Source organism: Porites lutea, chromosome 7, assembly GCF_958299795.1.
Source record: "Porites lutea chromosome 7, jaPorLute2.1, whole genome shotgun sequence".
NCBI lineage: Eukaryota > Metazoa > Cnidaria > Anthozoa > Scleractinia > Poritidae > Porites > Porites lutea.
Genome location: NC_133207.1, coordinates 23,222,348 through 23,240,687, shown reverse-complemented (window position 1 = coordinate 23,240,687; position 18,340 = coordinate 23,222,348). Strand labels below are relative to the sequence as shown.

At 39.7% G+C, this 18,340-nt stretch overlaps 1 protein-coding gene across 1 annotated transcript; it reads left to right on the top strand.

Moving 5' to 3' along the window:
* The first annotated feature begins 6,314 nt into the window (after positions 1-6,314).
* LOC140944638 (RYamide receptor-like) lies at positions 6,315-7,289 on the top strand. The gene has a single exon (XM_073393757.1). The coding sequence runs from the start codon at positions 6,315-6,317 to the stop codon at positions 7,287-7,289; it is 975 nt and encodes a 324-aa protein (XP_073249858.1).
* Positions 7,290-18,340: the final 11,051 nt, after the last annotated feature.

Here is an 18,340-nt window from a genome sequence, read left to right as displayed (position 1 = left end):
ACAGCACAGTATTTTATTTGTAAAAGTTCAAGGTCCAAAAAGTTGGACGTAAAGTTTAGCTGTGTCAATATCACATATAAAGACACTCATTACACATTATAAAGTTCTTTTTTGTTTTTATTGAGTGTTTGAAACTTGTTTTACCATGCGAGCGCTTACGAGAGCTCATTCTCTTATGCCACCAGCTCTAGTTACCACCAGTTTTTCGAATTTCCGAGGTGGTTGCTTACGAGGGCTTCGACTGTAACAGAATTTCATTCCGCTATTACTCTTTTCCCTAACTCTGCCAACGCAGACGTGTTTCCGGTTGTTTCTTCTCTTCACCAGACCGAAAATATGTCTGCGTTCGCAGGCTACCTTCCCCTCAAGACAAACGCAATTAAGACGGAGATATTCCACCATACACAGTTTCATGTAACATACTAAGGTAATATTTTACCTCGCTGGTTAAGACATGTATAGTCCGTTAGTAATCATGATTTTTGCCTACTTTCAGATAACAGAAAAACAAAATCAAGCATAGCGACGAACCGCTCACCTCCACGTTCACCCAAATCTCCAAGGTCACCGACGCGCAGAAAATCCACTAGCGATGTTACGAAGGATTAACAATTTATAAAAGAAATGGAAAATCCAAAATTGATATTTGATATTTCAGTTAATTACTAAAAGACGTATTTATCTTGAAACTGTAAATATGTGAAAAGCTATTTATAAAGTGAAGTAAAAGTTTGTTGGTATGATTGGTTAACCTGGTTAGAGATTTTTAAAGCTGAAAAAAATGCTGCCCAATGTTTGACGAAGGTCTGTGATGTGTGTGACAGCTTTTACGTGCCGTTACAAGGTCCTTCAAGGGACTGCTTTTGGATCACCATTTATTTCGTGCTCGGACTGCTCACGATCTCTCCTCCTCAAAGACCTCGATGTGTCGTAGCTTCAAATGAACCAGCCAGCAAATCCTCAATGATGTATTTGATTTAACAGTCGAGAACTTTAGTTTAAGACTAAATTTTTAATGGTGGCCATGTCTCTGTCTTTCCCATGAAAAATAAGCCAGGGGCATAATTCATGGGTAATGAAAATGTCATCAAAAGCCATTTCATTTTTCATGAACCATTAATATTCAACCGTTCACGGAAAACTCATGCTTTTTTATGAGGCATGAATTTAAAAACCCCATGAAATCCCCATAAATCCTGACACCATGAAAAATAGCTTTTCAATTCATGGCTTTTTCATTATCATTAAAAAGCCGTGAAAAAAACATGGTTGGCTTCATTTTATTTTATGGCATTTCATGGGTTTTTTGTTTGTTAGATTTTTTTCATGGGCCATGAAGCGTTGAATATTAAGGGGATTTTCATGCCTTTTTCATGAGATTTTCACGCCATATTCATGGTATTTTTACGTGAAAAACCCATGACAATTCGCCCATTAAAATCTCCTGAAAACCTTTGAAAAACACGTGAATTTACCATGAAAGATTTCACTGGATTTTCATGGGTGTTAATTTCATAGTGTAGAGAAGCAGGGAGATTGGAGAGAAGTACAGTGGAACGTCTCCTTTGGGACACCTCTATTCAGGGGACACCTCCATCCAGGCGACACAAAATATGGTCCCTAAAAAATGTTCACATAATCTTTGGTTCTGTTACCTTTATTCAAGGGATACCCCTATCTGCTCTATCCAGGGAAAGGGACACCTTTTGTGGGTAACTCACGTTATTCTTCCATCCAGGGAACACAAAATATGGTCCCTAAAAAATGTTCACATAATCTTTGGTTCTGTTACCTTTATTCAAGGGATACCCCTATCTGCTCTATCCAGGGAAAGGGACACCTTTTGTGGGTAACTCACGTTTTTCCTCCATCCAGGGAACGCAAAATATGGTCCCTAAAAAATGTTCACATAATCTTTGGTTCTGTTACCTTTATTCAAGGGATACCCCTATCTGCTCTATCCAGGGAAAGGGACACCTTTTGTGGGTAACTCACGTTTTTCCTCCATCCAGGGAACGCAAAATATGGTCCCTAAAAAATGTTCACATAATCTTTGGTTCTGTTACCTTTATTCAAGGGATACCCCTATCTGCTCTATCCAGGGAAAGGGACACCTTTTGTGGGTAACTCACGTTTTTCCTCCATCCAGGGAACGCAAAATGTGGTCCCTAAAAAATGTTCACATAATCTTTGGTTCTGTTACCTTTATTCAAGGGATACCCCTATCTGCTCTATCCAGGGAAAGGGACACCTTTTGTGGGTAACTCACGTTTTTCCTCCATCCAGGGAACGCAAAATGTGGTCCCTAAAAAATGTTCACATAATCTTTGGTTCTGTTACCTTGATTCAAGGGATACCCCTATCTGCTCTATCCAGGGAAAGGGACACCTTTTGTGGGTAACTCACGTTTTTCCTCCATCCAGGGGACACAAAATATGGTCCCTAAAAAATGTTCACATAATCTTTGGTTCTGTTAGCTCCATTTAAGGGACACCTCTATCTGCTCAATCCAGGGAAAGGGACACTTTTTCTGGGTATCTCACGTTATTCCTTCATTCAGGGGACACCTTAGCACTCACAAAGTGACTCAGAAAGAGGTTTGGTAATTTTAAGTGTACAGTAATCACAATGATGCTTTCACAAACTGAACGATATAACTCAAATCAATGTACTGCACTTGTGGAAATTCAACAAGCACATATAATAGCACAGCCCAGAAGTAACATCATTTTTTATACATCACTATACATTATTTCTCAGGAAGAATAAAGAATTATTGCGTTCCAGGTACGAGAACGCAACCCCTAACTTCTGTTGGGTGTCCTGTGCAATTAATAGGCGAGATTTTGAGATTGCACGTTTCCCTCGCTTTGAGGCGCTAGCATACGCTGTGCCTGACTTTGACGCTCTAACTCGCGTGGTGGTTCTTGTCTTCGTAAAGCGTTGTTCATACCAGGAATCAAATCGGATGAAACGTTGACCTTTGTGGCACTAATTCCGGGTGCGTTATATTTAAAAAACAGTGCTAAGTAGGTGAGTCGTGTTAACTCAGTGTCACACAACAAGGGTTTAAAGTGATACGCGGCGCTTTGACATCTCATTCAATAAACATTTCTGATGACTTTAATTTTCTGTATCCCAATTTTTAGCCAATTTTATTGACCATCCTACGGTGCAAAAGAATATCGTAAGGTATTAGTCAGTGTTTAACCCATTGTTACTTAACTGTACTTTAATTTGAGATTTAGTCTGCTGCTAAATAGCTAACAAACAAGTTGGACGCACTCTCCTAGGCTCCGATTACTCCTAGTATATATAGTGTTAATTATTACAGGAAGGAGCCCAAAAGTGTGACCTCCTTTAATTAATTCACATTCTTTCAGGCAGACATTAACCAATCAGAAGTCGAGGACAGTATCCAGCTGGCTTCTGATTGGATTAAATCTGCCCGAAAGAATGTGAATAAATTAAAGCGGTCACACTTTGAGGGTTGTCCAATACACCCGCACCGTAACGGTCCGTATAAGACATGTGTCGATCCGTACGGATCGAACGGATCGACAACAGGGGTATACGTTCTGTAAAGTGTGTTTTACGGTCCGTAAATCGCATCTAATTAGTGGGACTTAGAATATTTTCATGGCAAGAGTGGTCATATACGGTTTGTCGATCCGTACGGATCGAACGGATCGACAAAGAGGAAACTTAAATTGATATAGAGCATGTTTATCAGTATACAAAGTACTGCGCGCTTATTGCGAAAAATTTTACAGCTTATATAAAACGAGGCGATTCTTACATTTGAAGCGCGCGTGCCCTCGTTTGTGATATTATAACGAGGAGCAGTTTATAATGAATATTACATTTGTTTTGTGCAGCAAACGTAGTAAAAAAAGCAAGAGAAGAACATTTGCATTTAAAGTGCGCTTGCTTTTGTTTTTGGCGTATAGAGAAGGAACATTAAATTTATATAAAGCATGCTTATCTTGGTTATATAAAGAAATACTCTGTTTGAATATTACATTTTTGGTGCTTGCTTATCTTGCCTTTACATTCGGTGCGTGCTTATATTAATTATAAACTTATTGACGATTGTTCTTACATTTCAAGCGCGCCAGTTTTGGTTTTTGACTTACAAGAAAATCACATTTAGACACAAGCATAAAACTTAGAGCGTGCATACCGTGGTTTTTGGGTTGTTTTGATTTACAGAAGAAGGAAAATTACATTTGGAGTATGTCTTTCATGGTTTTTGCGCTTGTGTTGGTTTATGGTTTATAGAACCAGGAATATTACATTTGGAGTGCGCCTTTCTTGGTTTTTGCGCTTGTGTTGGTTTATGGTTTATAGAACCAGGAATATTACAGTTGGGAGTGCGCCTTTCTTGCCGTGCGGATCGAACGAACCGTATCGCATTGTGCCCTGATGTAATAATGAGATGCACGCTCCGTATGTCTAAGAACCGTACGGATCGAACGAACCGTAACGCATTGTGCCCTGATGTAATAATGAGATGCACGCTCCGTATGTGCTCAGCATACGGACCGTGAGTAATAGTGACGGTTTGTGCAGAACGTACGGTCCGTTAACTGCTCTTAACAGTGCGGCAGTTTTGGACATGACTGGAGGCAGGCTGCTCAGAAGACGCGTCATCAGTGGAACAGACCATCATGTTCCTTAAACTGACGTCGCGCTTGTAAGCCAGAAAAGGTGGTTGCATGAGGAAGGACACATCGAGTTTGCTCATCCGTTGATCAGAATAGAGTGCGAAAGTTCTGCAGTAGAAATCGTTTGACCTTGATGTTTAATTATAACTGGCGGTATATGAGATCAAGGCGTACTCTATCAACGTTACGTCACGCTTTTAGGACGGGAGCAGCGCGTCATGACGGGCTAATGGTTGCATTGATATGAATTACGCGGGTGGCTTTTCAGGTCATTCTTAAGATAAAATGCCACAACATTATCGAGAGACAAGAATTGTAGTAAAGAAATACTGAAGGTTGTAGCAATTAAAAGCAGTCAAAGACTAACGGAAGAAACACGTACGCCTTATCTTTTTGTTTAAGGAAGAACGTTTGTTTTATAACCTCCTATTTTAAGTTCAATCGAGAAGTAAATGCATAAAAACTGCATGTGTTATGCACACGTGATAACATGCGTTTATAGTTTTGCCTCAAATTCCTGTTTAGCCTGGGATTCAGCTATGCCCCTCAGTGCTTCCTGTATGCTATCAAATAGTGTAGTTGATGATCGAATATGCGTATTTTCAAATTGGCACATCAACTAACAACACTTGCATTTGTTAATGGAAAGAATAATGGCTTTACAATAATTGACAAGAAAAACACATTTTAGTATATTTAATCGATTTTGTCTAGTTTTTGCCAGGGGGAAAATTTTGTCGGCGGCGCTTTTGAAGATTGTCCCGTCTCAGGCAAAATTGAAAAAATGCACGACAAACCATCCCCATCATTAATTAGGCGTTGATGATGACAGGATATTCCGCTCTTCATAAGCTCTGTTTATATCTTCGCCGAAAGCATATTAGTTTTGAAAATAAGGTTGTTACATAAATGACAATAAACTCAGTCCTTTCTCTTTTAAATGACTCCCGTCATTAAACGCCCCTCTTCGAACCCTAAAAGTAGTAATCGCTATTATATATAAATGAAGTGTCACAACGTTATCGAAAAAAAGAGCTTTAGCCAACAAGTACTGAATATTGTAACAAGAACCTGCTAGTTTCTCCTTGCCGACAGCAGACTTTTGGTTTTTCCATTTCAGCTCGGTCGAGAAGTAAATGTTATAAAAACTTCATGTTTTATGCACACGTGATAATATGCACCTCATTTTATCCTCATATTCACCTGTTAAGCCGGGGCTTAATGGCCTGAAGGCAGCTTCGCCTCTGCTTCCTGTGGTTAACTGTCAAACTTGTTTAGTTGATGATGGTACTACCAAAGATATCATTCTTTAATGTGTTAAAACACACATGTTTAATCATCTTCTCAATCGATTTCTTAATACAACCACGTTACCTAAATGAAGTGTTCTGGATGGTTTATAACATTTTAATACCCCACTGTTTCAATTCTGTCAAAAGGTCGGTTGGCGGATAATGCCGGAACATTAACAAACTCACTTATTAAAGGCCTCAGAGGACAGCTGTGCTGTTGCTTTGCAGGGGGCTTGCAATTGTCAATAAAAGTTCTTCCACTGAAACAGCATACGCAATTTATAAATACAGAGCAGTAATTCAAAGTTACTTGACTGCATGTGTACGACTCTGTAGATACGTCGCAAAACTCAGCATGAACTCAACGGCGAACGGATCCAGCGGATCTTGGAGCTGCTTAAATTCCACTGCGTCAAAAATCGGAGGAACCGTTACCTACTGTCTGATCTTCATCGCTTCACTGGTCGCAAATTCTCTCATTGTTATGATCGTTTATAAAACGCCGAACTTAAAAAAACCGATAAATTTTTTCATCGCAAACATGGCCTCATCTGATCTGCTGTATCCAATATTCGTGATACCTTGGTACCTGTCACACTTGCACACCAATTCGTTTCTTATCGGTGGAAGGCTTGGCCAGGCCTTGTGTAAGCTTGTCCCTTTCTTTAGTAACGTTTCCTTGGTCGTTTCGATTCAGAATCTGATTCTGATAGCAGTGGATCGCTTTGGAGCCGTGGTGTTTCCACTCCGTTCCCCACTCATCAGATCCAAGCTGTGTCCCTTCTTCATTCTCGCTACATGGATAGTTGCCGCAGCGGTTAATTCGCCAGACTTGTTCACTTTCGAGCTCGTTGAAGCCCCAGAGGGAAACATGTGTGTTTTTAAATGGGAGGAAGTATTCGGAGTGTCCTCATCCTATGCCAGTTTCGTACTAGCTTTCTACATTCTGTTTATGTACATCCCTGTGCTGCTGCTGGTAATTCTTTACTCCATCATTGTTATCAAGCTCAAGACACAGGCACACCCAGGTGAACAGTCCGCCAACACTCAGCAACAGCGGAACAGAAGAAACCGAAATGTGCTTCAAATGTCCATTGCTATCGTAACAGTGTCTGTGCTTTGCTGGTTACCTTTCTCTATCAACTATTTAATCATATCGTATCAGGACACTTTCACGCTTTCCTCGTGTAGTATCGAGATATACTTTGTAGTCACCCTTTATATGGCTAACGCGTACTGTGCTACCAACCCGGTTATCTGTTTCATGTTTAGCAGTAATTACCGAAAAGCTCTTAAAAGACTCATAAAATGTTCTTTTGTACAAGCGTAGGTCGCAAAAAAATGTGGTTTTGGTTGAAGAGTTAAGAGTGCGAGGTTCGTGGAACACTCGCGAATAAATGTATCATGACTATCAATGTATTTTTAGTAGTAATTATAGAAAAGGTCTTAGAAGACTCATGAAATGTTCTCTTGTACAGGCGTAAGTCACAAAAATGTGCTTTTGACTGAATATGTTAAGATTTAAAGGTACATGGAACACTCGCGAATAAAAAATCACCACGACTGCCGTTGGCGTACTTAACTGAGGATTACGTCTGGCATGACTGCGAAATATGACAGCATAGGCCACGTATTGTTAAAGGTTGGGCGGTAAATAAAACTCAGGGATGGATTATTAGAAACGTTATTGGGGGCGTATGTAGGTGAAGTAGAAGTGTACAACTAACAACTCTTAATTACTGCAGAACCACTAAGTTATAGGAGAGGTTATGCCGAAAAAAAGGAAGGAATAAAACGGACAATTATAAACATCTGTTGAATTTTCAGCGCCACCCCAAGGTTTGACAGTAATGTTTACTTCGTCAAAAGAACTTAAGCAAAGAAAAAAACCGCATGTTTTTGTGGCATGTACGCCGTTTGCCCATTGCAAAAAAAATACATAAACCAAAAAGTTAAAAGGAAGTTTAAGCCACACAGGAAGTTTAAGCCATGTCGGTTTTAATAACAATTATTGTGCCAAGGCCTCGCAAGGGGACAAAAATTAAAGTTTAAAACGTTTGAAACTTAACTGATGGCCGCGATGCATATACTGCAATGTACAGAAGGCGACAGACAATGGCGGGCGATCCAGCCTTGGAACTGTTTCAAACGATTTACCAAGAAGAGACAAAACTTCAATAGTGGGATAAACTGTTATCGTTCGTAGATGAGAAAATTTCCTGCGCTCTCGACCCGGGGCTCTCGACCACAAGACTCCCTGATGACTCTTTTACACTTCCACGTGTGGCTAAGGCCCGGTTCAAACGTCGAATTTCACATGTGCCGAACTTAACGCGAGAGTTAAATGCATGTGAAGTGCGACGTTTGAATCAGTTAAATTCGACTGTTTAAATTGAATGCGACGTTTGCCGTATCTGCGACCGAAGCAGTCGAAGATTCGACTTAGGGTCGACTTTTGATTCAAACGTCGCATTTCACATCTGCCGAACTTAATACATGAATTGTAGTAAATTATTATTATATTACTGGGAATATTGACAGCGAACAGAAATAAATTCGGCAGAATTCTGAGAGTTAAATTCGACGTTTGAATCGAATGCCCTATTTAACTATTTTAGTCGACTAAAATAGGAATTAAGTGCGGCACATGTGAAATTCGAGGTTTGAACTGGGCCTAAGAGCCACATTAAAAATGTTCTTGGCCTGGCGTTGTCAATTTTTGCTATCTTGACGCAAACTCAACATACGTTTTCAAATAAGCGTTTTGAACACATTAGAATGAACTAACAGCTCTGCACTAGTGAAGAATTTAATAATAATAATAATAATAATAATAATAATAATAATAATAATAATAATAATAATAACTTCTTAAAAAATACAATCCTGGTATTTACATATACTGTTAAGCGATGAAAATGCAAGCAACAGAGGTTATACACTTCCAGAAAAGTCCTTCGTCCGATTTCATTCGCGCGGGCTATAAAAGTGGATGCTCTTCAGTGGTTACTGTATGATATTGTGATATTGTTTAAATTTGGTTTAGAAACCAATTCTTTGTTCTCTCTCTTTGCTTTCCTTGGTTTTATATTGACTGGACAACTGAACCCAAGCTTGAAAGTGAAATTTAAGACAGAAAATCGATTTGACCAAGTAAATAACTCGAAGGTTCAATGTTAATGAGTTTTTCCTAGCCAATTACAAGACTTACTCAACCATTGATATGAGTTTTAAAGCGTTTAAGTCACTCTGGTCATTACAAAAATGATTGCCACAGCGTTAGGGACTGTTCGTTATTTATGCCTAAGGGAGGGCCGGTGTTTAGAGTGGGGGGGTAAAATTTTCAAAATCAATGAAAAAGGGGGGGTGTTTTTTTAAAATACAAATAAGGGAGGGGGGTAAGCTTTTAGAAACTGTTGTTTCAACACTTGTGTAGCCGTTTTGCAGACACATATTTAAAAAGTTGAACTCTGTATCGAGAATTCTATTTTAATACAAAGCGCCTGGTCTTTTATAGTTTGAAAAGCCAAGAAAACGTGACGTGGAGTAGCGTTATTTAAAGATTCCAATATATATTAACTTATTAAATTCCTTTACTTGCAATCTGATATTTAATAATAGCTGCATTGTTTATAATTTTTGTCTCCAGTTTCAGAAGTACATCCTCGTGGTTCAATCCTTGCAATGAGGGGCAATGAGCTCCTTACAAACTTTCCTACCATTGACTTCTCTCTTAAATGTGATCTTTTCTGGGCCCAAGTTAACACCGGCGCTGCAAATTCGCTTTCCTTATTTAGAGCCTCCATACTGTACGATCACAAATGACCTTGCAATGGATTTTGGTTTATCGGCAACGGACTAAACCACGTGTTGTACGCAATTTCGCAATCGGAGGCACGTCGCGTCCTAAGGGGAGGGGGGTTTTGGTAGGGGGTTACATTTTGGGCCTGTCACATAAACGGGGGGGGGGGTAATTTTTTAAAATACCCTCTTCCGGGGAGGGGTAAATTTTTCATATGCCTGAATTGCTTGAAAATCACCGACCCCCACTTAGGCATAAATAACGAACAGTCCCTTATCGAGCGATAAAATTGTAACCAACAATTCGTAACAATTAAAAGCAGTCAAAGAAGGAACAAGCTTTGTCTGTTTGTTGAGTAAGAACCCGCTAGTTTCCGTTTGCCGACAGCAGACTCCTGGTTTTAGAACTTCCCTTTTTTATTTCGATCGAGAAATAAATGATATAAAAACTGGCTGCTTCATGCACACATGATAGCAGGCATTTATTTTTGCCTCATATTTTCCTGTTAAGCCTGTTAATTGCTTAACGGCAGGCAGTAGCCTGAGTATCAGGCGTTTCTGGGGAAAAGGGGAAAAATGGAAAATCTTCTCTCCCCTAGCCCCGTAGGAAGGCCTGATACTCAGGCTAGGCAGGCAGCGTCTACCCCGCTTCCTGTGTTTACCTGCCAAATTGTGTAATTTATGATCTCATTGCTAAAGATAACATTTCACACACCTGTTTAAAAATGGTGTTAAGCACGTATTTTCGATTATATTTTTCGAGAATCGTTTTCTCACCGTAGCTACATGACAGGTCTACGCATTTCTCGTGCAGTTTTTGGCTATACTTTGATGTCACCATGTTTATGTCTAACGCGTACTGTGCTATCAACCCGATTTTCTTTTTCCATTTTTAGCAGTAATTGTTTACCAAAAAAGCCCTTAAAAGACTCATAAAATGTTCTTTTGTACGGGTGTAGATCGCAAAAATGTGCTTTTGGCTCGCGAATATATCATAATCATGAGTATCAGCTAGTGTGCTCCAGCACTCTGAGAAAGTTTTAATATATGAGTGCGAGAAATGACAGCATAGGCGACGTATTCTAAGAGTTTGCCTGGGATAAAACCCGGCCGCGGACCGTTAGAAACGTTATAGGGGCGTGGGCAGGAGAAGTACAAAAGTATTCGTTCATGCAAGGGGAAAATTTATTAACTGAAAATTTAAGGGAAATGTTAACGATAAAAATTCGAACAATGATAATGGTATGAAATATCTCCTAGTAACTCTTAACTGTCTGTCTGTTGCTGTAACTTCTGCTGTTCAGCACGTATTGCATTTTTAATTTCTAATCACACATTCATAAATAATTTATTGCAAAGTTTAGCCAATAAAAAAAGCTCAACGCCTCGGTTCGGTAGATCGACTAATTGATCTGACATGATTTTCAAACGTAACTGTTATTTTAGTACCTTCCTCGCTCTCATTGTCTAAATTCTGTTTAGAAGCCAATACTTTGTTCTCTCTCTTTGCTCTCCTTATTTTTTGCTGACTGAACAACCCAACCTTAACCCCCTTTAAGGTGATATTTTAAACAGGAAATCGTTTTCACGAAGTAAATGATTCGAAGGTTCCATATATGCTAATAAGCCGCTCCTAGCCAATCGCAAAAGACTTCTTACGTATTGATATGAGTTAAGCGGGGGAGTGAGGTTTCTTGTAAAGTGCCACATGTAATTGTAGTACCGGCAGAAGTTCGTAAAATCAAAGGGAATAAAAGAAATAACAAGCCTTGTATTTTTGTTGAAGAAGAACCTATTAATTCTTAGTTAGAATGGAAAACCCAACCTTAACCCCTTTTAAGGTGATATTTAAAATAAGAAATCGTTTTCACCAAGTAAATGGTTCGAAGGTTCCATATATGCTAATAAGCCGCTCCTACAGCCAATCACAAAAGACTTCTCAGGTATTGATATGAGTTTAGCGGGGCAGTGGGGTTTCTTGTGAAGTGCCACAACGTTATCGAGCAATATTATTGGAGCCAACAAGTACAGAAGTTCGTAAAAAATCAAAGGCGGTAAAAGAAGTAACAAGTCTTGTGTTTTTGTTGAAGAAGAACCCATTATAGTTTAGTCTAGGCTCTTGGTATCATAATTTTCCATTTTTTGCTCGATCGAAAAGCAAATGTTATAAAAACTGCATGTTTTATGCACACTTGATGAATATGCACTTTTTTTTTACCTCATTATTATTTATCTGCTAAGCCTGGGCTTAATTGCTTGAAGGCAGCTGCGCTCGCGTTTAACTGCCAAATTGTGCACTTTATGATCGTATTGACAAAGAAAACATTAGTAAAATTAGCATTAAGCACGCTTTTTCGACTATATTTTCAACAGTTTTAGAGCTGCTTCAAACAGTTTACAGAGAAAAGACAGAATTTCAAGTGGTGACAAATCATAGTGTTCATAGATGAAAAACTTTCCTGCCCTCTGGATCGCAAGAGCGTGATCACTCTTCCTCAGCAGCACAAAAATTTCCTCGTGGCCGGGGCTAAAAAGCTAAGAGCCACATTAATGGATGCTTAGTTATTCTATTCCTTGACCTTGTATTTTCAGTATTTATTTTACATAAATTCCCTGAACATACGTTTTGAAATGGGCGTTTTGAACACATTAAAATAAACTAACAGCTCTTCGTTACGCTTCCTCGATAATCGATCTTAAAATACCTTTCGTCGTGATCTGAATTTTAGGGAAATTACTTATCGATCCTAGCTAGTGTGTTAGTTTTTCCTTGTCGTCGATCGAATTTAAGCAGTTGATGATTTTTAAACGAAACAAAGATAAAAAAAAAATAATAATGATGGTATGGAATATCTCCTAGTTATTCTCAAAAGTATATGTTAAGATTAAGTTAAACATCTACTATTGTAACCTCTGTTGTCTGGCACGTATTGCCTTCTGTGGAAAGATCTATCCTTCCTGAATTTGCGCTTACCAAATAATCACTTAATTAAAATATGGAAGCTCAAAGGGTTCTGGAGTAAATAGTCTACACCGTTCCATATGAAAGGAAATTGACCCGATCTGTCCGTAATTCATTTATGCAAAAGTCTAGCCAATTATTTTCGATTAACACCTTCTGTAGATCGACTAACTGACATGATTTTGAAACTGTAATTTCAGTACCTTTCTCCCTGTTATTGTTTAAATTTTGTTCCAACAAACTTCTCTTGGCTCGATTAGTAAGCGCCGCTCAATGATATTATGTTTGCATTAGACGCCCTCGCTAATAAACATCCTTTGTCTTGTAGACGCCCCCATAAAAATTATTTCAGAAATTATTAGAAATTAGCAAAAAAGAGCAAAATCATTCAAATTATTCAGTTGCCTGCTTGATTAACAAGACTTTGAGCATTGCATCTTGTTCAGCAGGGGCGTAGCCAGGATTTTTCAAAGGGGGGTCACCATCCGGGGATCGCCGACTATATATGGTTTATACCGCTGCTCTCCCTCGTGTATCAGCGGGCTCAGTCGTATTATCGTGGCATGAAGGCCCATATTAACTAAAGACAAGAGCCGTTGACGAAAATACTTTACAAAAAAACAAATTTTAAAAAAGTGGGCTTTTCAACAATGGCTTTTACGGCCAAGATATTGTCATGGCGTTTTCGCCACCTGAATATTGTAGGTTGTTTGCTCAAAAGAAGGCCTACCAAGGGGGGGTCACGGGCACCCCAGGACCCCCCCCGTAGCTACGCCCCTGTTCAGTGTTTCAAAGTTCCATATAAAAGTACAAACTGATTAGAGATGAGAACACATTGACCCTGAACTAGGATTCTGACATAGAAGTTGAGATTTGAAACAGCGCGGATAAGGATCTCCAGACGGCCTATCTAGGCGGTAGCAATTGATAGACAGGATATTCCGCTATTCATAAGCTCTCTTGACATTTTCGCCGAAAGCATATTAGTTTTGAAAATTAGGCTGCTACATAAATGACAATAAACGAGTTTGCCTTTTGGTCTAGGGTCGAGGGTCGAGGGTAACTAGTCGAGGGTCGAAAAATCCTCCACAATTATTTCTGAATTTTTTTTTCAATTTTAAAAAAAAAAATTCCCAAATAAAGCAACCAAAGGGAAGAAGCGTGACAGGAAGTTCAATAAACACCATAATACCATTAAACTGCTGACTGAGAACTTTGAGAAAGTAAATTGTCATTTCGTAAACTACAGACTGTCATTTCGCAAACTACAGATTCTGTAGTTTGCGAAATGAAAATCTGTAGTTGTAGGAAAAATGGCGGACTACTCGTAGTCTATTCTCGTTGCGTCTACTCGGATATTCTAAACAGAAAATTCCCCCAAAAAAGTTGTTTCGCCCTGAAAAATTTAACTTGAGCTCAGGCGCTCAAGTTAAGCCCTGTCGGTCAGGTTACGTGACCCACCGCGAATGTCGTCTTAAAGGTCCATAAAGTTCCATACGTTGTTCTTTCTTTTCTTCTTCTTCTTTTTTGCGTATTATGTGGTGTTATTGTTAACAGTATGTTGAAAAGCAGATTTAGCATTATTTGTGCGTCCGGATTTAGAAAAAGAAAAAAAACAAAGAACAAATATGGCCCGGTACAGTTCGCCCGAAAATTATTATTCTTCGGGCCGTAATACAGAGCTGGAACTTTGCAGACTTTGATCTATATATCGGCGGGGAAATCGGCAAACTAAGAAATCTGGGTTTTCGACAGTGTAAAACGATCATAATGCCTCTGATTCCAATCTCCTATTCCTCTGTCTCTTGTTGCCGGCGTTGCCTTCGCTGTGCTAAGCGATGTTCCTTCTGCTCCGCGGTTTTTTGTTGACGTCTTCTCCTTCGTTGTTCACGCTGAATTTGAAGTCGGCATTCTCCAGAGGATTTTCATTTCGCAAACTACTAGCCTGCGTAGCAAGACTTTCCTTGCGAGTTCGTCGAGAAAGTTGGGACGAGAGCAAAAAAAAAAAGAAAGGACGGTGGAGGGGGAGGGGAATGAAGCTGGAAACGCTTGCTACGCAGGCTAGCAGACTACAGAGAGATTTTCATTTCGTTTCTTCCATTTCGTTTCGTTTCGTTTCGTTTCGCTCCATTTCGTTTCGCAAACTACAGTAACCGATACACCACTTCAGCGTAAGCTTTATTTATCTGGAACTACATAGAGTGGTTTTCGTTTGAGTGTCGTAAAACCAAAACCACAGTAATTACTCTGGCCAATCACATAGGACACAGACAATACATTGAACCAATCAAAACTCGAAGTAATTACATGTGGCTGACGCAAAGCGCGGGAAAATGCATGCGAGCGCGTCACAATTGGCTTTGGTTTTACTTCTGATTGGATGAAAAGGTGGCGCGAATCTTTTAAGCCAATCGCATCGTGTAGAAAGTGCAAAACCAATTACTTTTCGACACTCAAATGAAAACCGCTCTATTAGGAGTAACCAATTAACCTTTTAACTGAGTCGATGAAGCTTATTGTCATGCTTATTCAGTTACGTGATATTTGCAGTTTTAAGTTTCGTTTTCCGGGGCAATCGAAAATGTAGCGGGTCTGGGATATATATACCCCTTAAAAGTACCATTCTTTCGATCTCTTCCTTTACTCCTCTGTACTTCGCTTTCATTTCGGAATTTCAAGAGGTTTAAACCGATGGTGTGAATTTCTTGTTAGTATTTGCTATAGTTATTTGCCAGCCCGTGAAGTCTGTGAATGCGGCATTTGACAAGTTGTGTTTATTACGTTGTCAATCGTTGAGTTTTCCATGTTTTGTCTTTAATACAGGCAGTAAAATAATCACGCTGACCCAAGTCTCACATAGGACAAAACTAGTGGACGTGGGAAATATTAAATACAAACGGTGAAAGTTAGCAGATTAGCAGCCTTTTCATAAGCGAGTGAAACATTAGACAAGAAAACCATTGGGTCTCTGCTTTCAATATTCAATAATATTTACTCGAGTGTTCCAACTAGACATGATGCACGTGCCACTAAATGTAAATGTAATGTCACCTTCATCACCGTGGGAGTGTAAAAGTTATAAACAACACTAACACAAGACAAATAAAACAGGCACCGGAAACTCGAGTAAACACGAGCCTACTTGAAAATTTGATTTGACGACGTTCAGAAATAATTGTGGAGGATTTTTCGACCCTCCGTTAGTCATAAGCGAGTGAAATATTAGACAACAAAACCATTGGGTGTGTGCTATCAATATTCAATATTATTTACTCGAGTGTTACAACGACAAATGATACACGTGCCCCTAGGTGTTAACGTAAAAATAAAACAGGCACCGGAAACTCGAGTAAACACGAAATTTTGATTTGACGACGTTCAAAAATAATTGTGGAGGATTTTTCGACCCTCGACCATTTACCCTCGACCCTCGACCCTCGACCCTCGACTAGTTACCCTCGACCCTCGACCATTTACCCTCGACCCTCGACTAGTTACCCTCGACCCTCGACCCTCGACCAAAAGGCAAACTCGTTTTGCACCAATGTTGCAAAACAAGTTACACGTTTTTAGTTACCCGTTTTTCGGCACCTTTACTGGCACCTTTACCTAGCAAAGGATATATTCAGATTTGTTGTTGTCCAGTTTTTTCAATTGCTGATAGTTTCTCATTTTGCTTGGATTTGGTACGCTTATTAAAATGATGTCATTGTAAATTCGTTTGTCTGAAAACGCATGCTCACCCCAGCCCGGAAGGGTCGAAGGGTACGAAGCGCGAGCAACAGGCCACCATCTTCAAAGAGCTTCAAAACAGATGGAAGACGGATCTAGTGGCAAGAAGAGTTGAAGACGAGGAAAGTCTGAAGAAAACTTTTGCCGTATTTGAGTTGGTCAAATAAATTTTAGAATGTCCTTAAGTTTTTCTTCCGTTTTCCCGTCTAATGCTTTTCAAAACATCCACAAACACGTCACGATATTGTTAACATAACAACCCTTCGTTTTGCGATTCGTTTTTTCTTAGAAACTACGTGATTTTGCAAACCTTTGTGATTTTGTTACCAAGTTTGAATACGCTGTACGCAGGTCCTCCTTGCGTGATAAACGTGAATATATTCCATGTGTGGAATTTGATAAAGTTCAGAGGTTCCTTGGCTTGTTTTATTTTTGTATATTTATAAAACGTCAATCCAGAACAGTTTTGTCCAGTGTGCTATTGTTTTTGTGTGTGTCCTATGGCCTGTGACCTGCACTTTAGCCCCACCGGTAAGCATAAGCCACACTAACTACGTCAGGGGCGGATCTAGGGGGAGGGTGCAGGGGGTGCGCCCCCCCCCCCCCCCCCCCCCTGAGATGACCTGCGGTTTTCTAATACACATGATATTCCGCAAAAAAAACTATGTGGTTTATTGGTGTTGAAGTAGAGCAAGAGACGAGTGCACCCCCTCCTAAAAAAAATCCTGGATCCGCCCCTGTACGTACAACACCAGTGTGTAGGATTTAATACCATAGATTATACTCATGAACCAGGATAACTCGATGAGCAGGATATTGGTAACTTCTTTATAGTTGGCTTTAACTTATTTCTACGTTTCTCAGGGGAAACCATTTCGGTAGAATTAAAAAAGCTATTGCTGGTGGCCTCAGGCCGAAATTTCGTATTCTTTGCAAAGGAGCAACCTGGTTAGTTATCCGTGTGGGCAACCGAGCTCAATATAGGTTTAGGATCAGAGAGGTGGAATGGGGTTGAAACTGAAATGGGAAATTGACTGTTTAACACATATAATGTCTGAATATACATGCCAGGTGTAATCCGACTGTTATTCACAGGTCATAATGAATATGTGTTATGTCGCCATGCCTTCCTGTTCAGCTTTGTAAACCCAAGTGGCCTGGACCCGATCAAACTGTCGCTCATTACTGGGAAGGGTTGTGGCATCTGCTGTGATAGCAGCTATGGACCAGCTTTTGGTGATGGGAATGACCTATGGATATTAAATAATCAGAATGATGCAAACACAAATCCTGTTAGTGTCAGCATTCTCGGCAGCACCTATCAGTGCCCACCAGGACAGGAGGACTCGTTCTTTACAGACGCTAATGAGTCCGTTATCACAGATTACGAGGTGTTTGGACTCCTCCAGTGACAACTACCAAGCAGGTGAAATAAACTTTCACAGCTAAAATACGCCATACTTTTTCCAAGCGTTATAAAATAAAGGTATTTAATGCCTCATTAGGGGTGCTAGGTACTCAGGAGAAAAAGGTTTCTTTGATATTGTTCGGTTTTAATTAAACAGAGGTGCAAAGGGGAGCCAAATCAGAGCCGTAAATGAACTTGGCATACTTGTTTTAAATAGGAGCTGATTTAAGTCAGTATATTCTTGAGTTCTCAGAAAGAAACATTTTCTGGTCTTCACCTTTACTAGACTCCCAAAGTGCGGCTTTTTGTTGTAAAAAGCTCACAATCTTGCCTTTATTACCTTTACTTTTTGAAAGTGTTAACCCCAATCGTGAAGGAGATTCTTGGGACATTTGACCATGTTACTACAACTGGCTTGACCAATGGCAGAGCGACAAATTGGGCACCGGAAGTAGAGTTTAGTCCTTTCCGCACGCTT

Bases quoted from the DNA above. Each gene is read 5' to 3' on its own strand.
- LOC140944638 (XM_073393757.1), top strand. From the start codon at position 6,315: ATGAACTCAACGGCGAACGGATCCAGCGGATCTTGGAGCTGCTTAAAT.